This window comes from Anastrepha ludens, chromosome 3 (assembly GCF_028408465.1).
Source record: "Anastrepha ludens isolate Willacy chromosome 3, idAnaLude1.1, whole genome shotgun sequence".
NCBI lineage: Eukaryota > Metazoa > Arthropoda > Insecta > Diptera > Tephritidae > Anastrepha > Anastrepha ludens.
Genome location: NC_071499.1, coordinates 107,345,524 through 107,353,286, shown reverse-complemented (window position 1 = coordinate 107,353,286; position 7,763 = coordinate 107,345,524). Strand labels below are relative to the sequence as shown.

General features: G+C 37.0%; 1 protein-coding gene across 1 annotated transcript; it reads left to right on the top strand.

The window, feature by feature from the left end:
* Nucleotides 1-7,027: 7,027 nt before the first annotated feature.
* Nucleotides 7,028-7,476, top strand: LOC128856685 (glycine-rich selenoprotein-like). Its single transcript, XM_054092000.1, has 2 exons — nucleotides 7,028-7,139; nucleotides 7,253-7,476. The coding sequence occupies exons 1-2, from the start codon at nucleotides 7,085-7,087 to the stop codon at nucleotides 7,381-7,383; spliced, it is 186 nt and encodes a 61-aa protein (XP_053947975.1). The 5' UTR covers nucleotides 7,028-7,084; the 3' UTR covers nucleotides 7,384-7,476.
* The last annotated feature ends 287 nt before the right edge of the window (nucleotides 7,477-7,763 follow it).

Genomic DNA, 7,763 nt, shown 5'->3' with positions numbered 1-7,763 from the left:
TCCAATTAGAGGCATGTTTGCGTTTTGTTTTTCTAGAGGATCAGGCATTTAATCTCCCTCATATCATAAATTAAATAATAAAACAATTGTCATAAAATATACATACCATGCCTATTTCAATTTGTAATAACTAACATTTTTTTGGAATAGAGCGTCCTGTTCTAAGCCCAAAACGTAAAAATTGAAAAATACGTTTGCCTTGCTCGCCTCTACCAGCATCACGCGCCAATTAATATGCATGAAAGATGAACAAAATACTTTTTTTTTAAATTTTCTATAGATAGCTCGTGCAAATGTGGCTTCTTAATTGTGCTAATCTTTAATACTTGTTTTTGCGATGTCTCCGTTGCTTATGTTTTTGTTTATAGATGCTATAGAAACTGAATTCTTATCAGCTCGAACGGGAGTCTATCTGAGCAGGTAAAGGCTAAGTCACAAACGTCAAGTAAATGCATTTAATACTTATTAGTGCTAACAAAGGACGGGCAAACCCCAAGTCTAAAGAGTTCCCATGAAAACCTAAGTTGAGCGCGTAACAAAAAACTCTCTGAAAAACCCTTAATTGATAATGCAGGCGCTTTGCATTGTTATCAGCTGGGCAGCGGCTATGGCACCAAACACAGATATTTACACAATACGTGGTATTTAAGATTTTAGACATATTTACAGTGTGACGAATGCACACCGTGCAGAGCCGTGATTTATCGCGTAAAAAACTCCACGTACAATTTTTATGATTGGCATTTCCCAGTCTTGGTTCATGATCTTTCGCACCAATTGGCGATTATTGATTGCAAATAAAATATTAACTATTAGCTGGAGGCGCCCATCAATTTATGAAATAAATTAAATACTTCATCAACAGATAACCTAATTACTTTGCGTATATTCCAAATAAAAAAATGTTATGTGAATTTATAAAATATACATATTTTTGATTTATTTACATATTTAATTAAATGAGCGAAATAATCATTCTGCTTATATTATATTTTATTAATATTACTATATTAGTATATTTATTTATTTATTTATAGTAAATCTATAAATACATTATTTCTTACAGACTACAACAAAGATACTTGATTATAACACCGCGTTACACACATTATGTCCCATGAACCAAATATACTTTTTCGGAAAGGGGATAAAAAATAAAAATACACGCGTAGCGGCGATTTTCATAAACACGTCACAATTTTTTTTTTGTATTTTATAACTTTAAACCTGAATGAATCTTTGCGCCACTCAGTTTCGGAAAAATATTGCGCAAACTTGCAATCGCCTCGGCCTCTCGATCCAGTTTTTTAACAAGATTTGATACGACACCGAGCTTAATGTGTAGTGATGGCAAAATGATTTGAGATGGCTGCACTAATGGTAGATTTTCTATACTTTCTACGCCTACTTTGTAGCATGTTCGCGGCTTCCACTTAAATTCAGTGTAATGCTGATCTCTTTTGCGACCTTCCCATGTACACAAAAAGCACTGGTGCGTTGGAAATCCACGCTTAACACCCATGAGTAATCCGACCACTTTTAGATCGCAGCATATTTTCCAATTATGCTCTTGGTAGTTTATCAGCTGTAATATTAATTCCATGCCTTCGTATGTTTCTTTGAGGTTGGTGGCATATGCGATCGGGACAGCTGGATGTTTGTTACCGATATGAAGCAGCACTACTTTAAGGCTGTTGACCGATGCATCGATGAAAAGTCGCCACTGCTCTGAAATATGAGGCTAACCAATTTTTTCAAACATCGAATCAATATCACAACAATAAGCCAGGTTTTTTTCCGATCTTCGTGCAATTTAAAAAATTCGTCATATGGAATACTGCTACGTCGATCACGAGCGGCTGTTATTTTAAAAACAGCCGCCACTATATTCCACTGCTTAAAGCGTGATGCAAAGAGCTCGGCTGTTCTCTTTGACAAATTTCCTTCTCGTACAAGATCATTGAAGTCGGCTTGCGTTACTGAATGCGGCACTGCAGTCCCAAGTTCCCCGCATCTCGCATTCGCTGCAAGAAATGTTGATAGCATTGTTGGTGCTACTGTTGGTTCTCCATCCCTTAATTCGGGAACATCATCAAAAATCTCCATTGAAGCCGCTATACGTTCTTCTGGTGAGTACAGAACCGCTGGAATAACCGATTCTGCATTAGCGTAGCGAATTTTGTTGCGTCGAAAGTATTGGTACCCTTTAGTTTGAGTAAAAGTTACGCAAAAGTAGCACAGTTCACTGTAGTGCTCCGTACGTGGTAGCCAAATTGTTGGTACAGAGTACTTTATTGTTGACCTTCCATCAGTAAACTTGCATAAATTTCTATAGCAATAGTCGCACACAACCTCCGGAGTATACCACAAGTAAGGAACATAAGCAGTCTTGAATATTTTCTGAAACGAATTAACCACTGTTTTCGTAATATTTTAACAATTTTTACTTGGTGCGAATAGGCCACAATCGTAACAAAAGTTATTTCGAGTCGGGCACTGCATTTTTCGTAAGATAAAATATACAGAAAGACGTTTTCGCGCAACAGAACTTAAAACAATTGTCAAAGTGTACGTCTCATAGTAGCGCAACTGTCGGATGATCGGAACTGTAACAAACACACAAACGGCACAGAGTATGTTGTATGAAACAATAAATTAAAGGTTAATAAGTTGTTTAAAAGTTATGCCGAAAATTTAGAAAAAAAAATTTTTTTTAGAAAAAAAATTCAAGAAAATCTGAGAATTGATAAAATTTTTCTTTGTTAATTTTACATAATAAAAACATTTCCAAGAGTCTGCCTGCAGAAATTCAGCGCGATTGGATCACGGAAAAAAGGTTAAAAATTGATCCAAAGTCCACACAGGCGAACTACTATTTTATACATAAGAAAAAAATTCTGACGTGTACATGAAAATCGCCGATACACGTGTATTTTTATTTTTTCCTCCCTTTCCGAAAAAGTGTATTTGGTTCATAGGACAGAAAAAAAGTTCGTTTTTGTAACGCAGTGTAATTATTTAATGTATCAAAAGAGACAATAAAACAAAACACAAAACAAATTCACAGTGGGTTTCGATCTGAAACCAATGATAGTCGGTTCTATGTTGAAAGGAATGACCCGGATTTATATTCGACCGCGGACTTTCATATTCCCCAAGCATTCTGCTGCATTTCCCAAACATTTACGAGGAATGTTTATGCTGAACTGCTATTCACGTGAAAATCACTGCGTTACGATGGTACTTATTCATATGTTTTTTTTTTGTTGTTGTAGAGGTGGCTCAAGGCATTGAAAGCCCAAGTGAGGAACTTACCTTTCGGCTAGCCGCTCTAAGAACTCACCACTGCTCCGTTTCCCTTGGCCTGTGGAACTACTGATAGGCCTTACTTCGCGGAGGGGGAGCGGCCTATTGTTTTTCCATGAAAATTTGCAGAGACGTAACGCAACTTCGTGATGATTTCATTTGCTACATTTAAAGCAGAGGATAACCTGTTTTCTTTTGACTCAAGCAAATACCAACCAAGTTAGTAAACTTTATTGGTTTCCCAACATTATTCTCAAGTCAACCCTTTCGATTTTAAATTGCGGACAGACAAAAAAAAACAATGTTCTGCGTCTTCAATAACGTCATTTGGACAGAAGGTGCAGTAGGGGTCGACATCATGTCCGAATTTATGTAAATAAAATTTGAAGGAATCGCGTCCTGTCAATATTTGGGTAATGTGGGAATACACGGGGCCAAGGATGATATGTTAGATTGCCAGGTTTGCTCTTTAACTATGGTTCAAAACAAAATTGTGAGGGAAACTCTGGCTGCCACGTCACTTGGGATATACTGCACCCGAATTCTGCACGATCATTTCACACATACTCACACACTCGTCCAGTCAGTCGGTGTTCAGATCGCAACGAGAGGTTGTCATTGGTTGTTTTTTTTTTCGTATATCACTAACACAATCTCTGTTTATTGGTAAACAAACCACCCAAGTGACATCAGCCCATAAGCTAATTTTTTCACATTGGCTCAGAACCGAATAACGGTCTACTACGTAGCACACCTCTAAAAATATATTCACAATGCTGCAGGGTCATGTCGCGTGTCTAGCCAACTTCATACAGAACTCTAAAACAGATCATCGAAACAAATCCACAAGGCGACAGAAGAAGAGGCCGGTCGAGAAAACAATGGAGAGATGACATTGAAGGAGTTATGGGCATTTCTAAAATGAAACTAAAAGCTGATGATCGAGTGACGTGGAGGCGAATTGTAACAGAAGCAATGGTTCACCCCAGAACTGTGATGCTATGATGATGATGATGATGTTATACGTTTTCAACAGATATTTTATAAGATTACAGTGTACAGCACTCGGCTGGGTATTGGACCAAACCAAATTTTCAACAAAAAAGTTATATACTTTTGAAATAGGTACAACAGGCGTATTTCGACCATATTTTTACTTTTTTTTGTTATTCACATGCAACTCACAACCCACAATCGGGTGTGACAAATTCTGAAACAAATTCTGAAGCAACTTCAAATGACGACATCAAAGAATTAAAAGAAATGAGGAAGCAGGTCTTCACACAAATGTCAAACATAATGAATATTATAACACTGCTCGTTAACAAAATAGATGGACAGCACAAGTACACTGAAAATAGTCGCTTGGAATGCAAACGGCTTGGGCCAACACTTGAAATAACTGATAGTGTTTATAAACCATAATTCAATAGATGTATTACTAATTTCTGAAACACACTTCACTGACAAAAGCTTTGCAAGAATACCCAATTATAAAATATTTGTCACAAGCCACCCTGACAACAAAGCCCATGGAGGCACAGCGCTAATAATTAGGCAAGACACTAAATGCATTGAATTAGAAAAATACGAAAAAGAAAACATACAAGCGACATCGATCCAAATTGAAGATGAAGGTGGCAAACTAACAATCTCTGCTGTATATTGTCCCCCAAAATAGATAAATTCTATACCACAATACCACGACTTTTTGAAAACACTTGGCAAACGATACATAGCTGGCGGGGATTATAATGCTAAAAATGCAATTTGGGGTTCAAGATTGACGAACTCCAAAGGACGTAATTCATTGGACGCCATAAAAAGGAACAACAGCAAGTTCATAAGTAGTGGCGACCCAACATACTGGCCAACTGATCCAAAAAAAAAGTCCAGATCTGATCGACTTTTTTATAACCAAAAACGTTAACCACGAAGATATGTCAATTAAAACGTTAATTGAATTGTCGTCTGATCATTCCCCAATAGTAATGATATATCAGAGCACATATACGAAGGAATCCTCGAATAGAAACATATATAACAAAAAAACCTGCTGGGATACATTTAGGGAAATAGTCATCCGTAATCTTAACAATAAAATAAGCTTAAAGACCTTTGACGAAAACGACAGTGCGATAGCCTATTTTAATCACACAATAATGAGCGCCACTATGAAATCAACTCCACAAGAAACTATCTGTTCCTCGAGCTACAATATACCTGCACACATCCAAGAAAAAATCAAAATCAAAAACCGCTTACGTAAACGCTGGCAAATAACAAGGCTGCCACTTGGCAAAAGCAAGCTAAACGCAGCTACAAAGGAAATCAAGCAAATGCTATTCGACCAAAAAAATATGAAACTTAAGAGACGCATCGAAAAACTTGGACCCGGTATAACGACAAACTATTCACTTTTCGAAAATAAAATTTTATAATATACAAACCACCTATCAGAAAATTTGATGGCAGCTGGACTAGAACAAATCTTGACAAGGCTGAAGTTCTCGCAAAACACTTCAAAAGTACTTTTACGAACAATACGCCTAATGTAAACCTTTTCCCGACCCACGCAAAAAAAGATCCATGCAAACAAAAAAATGTTACATTAGAAGAAATAAAACAATGCATATGGAAGAGAACTGATCCTAAGAAGTCGCCAGGATACGACCTAATAACTGGAAAAATTTTAAGAAAACTCCCAGAGAAGGGGCTTACGTATATAAGGAACTTGTTCAATCAAATCTTGAACTTGAAATATTTCCCGAAAGTATGGAAAATTGCTCAAATTATCGCAATATCAAAACCATGCAAAGATCCTACGCAAGTAACTTCGTACAGACCTATAAGTCTACTACCGGTTTTATCAAAAATTTTTGAAAAGTTACTTTTTGCAGAATCGATCCCATTATACAAAAGGACAAAATAATACCTTGCCACCAATTCGGATTCAGGCAAAAACATTCCATTATACCAGAGGCTAACTATGAAAATCAGAGAAATTACTTTTTCTTTATGACTCAATATCTTAAAAAAAATTTTTTGGGTCCAATACCCAGGAAAAAAGTTGATTTTGCCATATGGTGTTATAGTAAGATTATTTTTACATTTTCAAAAATAAAAAAAAATAAAAATATTAATAAAGTGAAGTTAAAGCATTCGGCAAAGAAAGTAGCTTTTTGCTTTGCATATTTTTTCAACAATATGTTAATATTTACGCCCTATTTTTCGAACTACAATTTGTTATTAACTTCGGTATTTTTATGTTTTTCCCCGCAATAGGGGGGACAAAGATTTATGTCTGTTTGTCAGGCAAAGATTTATTAGAAACACTTTGTGCAGGTGATTTGCTAACTTGTCAATGTGATAACTTACATTCGTCAAGAATTGTTTTTAATAAATATATAATAAAATATTGCATTTTATTCAGATGCCAACTAAAACTGAAGGATTGTTGTTGCGCATTGAGTAGAACATGTCAGATGTCGGGGTCGAGCAAGCAGCGCCTTATGCCGCTATTGTCTTGGGAGAAACCTGATTTAATTTCTAAGAACTGCAAAGTCGCACTTGTCGCCCATCTCTTGTGAGCAATTAGAAAATCTCGTGCTGCGCCTGCTAATAACCTCAATAAGCCAGACACAGCAAACGGCCGTTATCTGTTACGTAACTGCCAGTTGGCATTTCAATGCTACTCAATGCGTTGTGATGCGATTAGATTTTGTATAAAAGCAGAAGCATTCGAGATGGAAATCATTGCATTCGAAACATTTGCAACATGAAGTTCACACTTTTCTTTGGTTTTATGCTGGCTTTGCTTGCTTTGGCTTTCGGTGAGTGTCGCATGTTTTGCAGTTGATCTGCAGGATTCTAAACCAACAACATAAGCTGCACTTAAGACAACTTAAACACTTTAATAACACAAATATTTTTTGTATCTTTTCAGCCAACCCCAACCCCATGCCCAATCCCAATCCTGAACCATTGCCAGGTGGTGGTGGTGGCGGCGGCGGCGGTGGCGGTCTGGAGCTAGAGCTCGGCGGCGGTGGTGGTGGTGGCGGTGGCGGTGGCAAGTAAGCCGCACCATCAACTTTAAATGATACTCGTCGACGACAATTGCGTTTTTAGTTTCAGTTATATTCAATAAAAATTTGCACCAAAAAAGCAAAACTTGTTTCTTTTATTTTCTTAATTGATAAGGAAATTTTATCAGAACCTTTTTTAAATGAAAGTTCTATAAGCTCCTCCTCCTATTTGTGGTGTGCGTCTTGCTGTTGTTCCACAAATGGAGGGACCTACAGTTTCAAGCCGACTCCGAACGGCTGATATTTTTATGAGGAGCTTTTTCATGGCAGAAATGCACTCGGACGTTTGCCATTGCCTCCCGAGGGGCGACCGCTATTAGAAAAATGTTTTCTTAATTTTGATGTTTCACCGATGTTACGGCGAATATATAG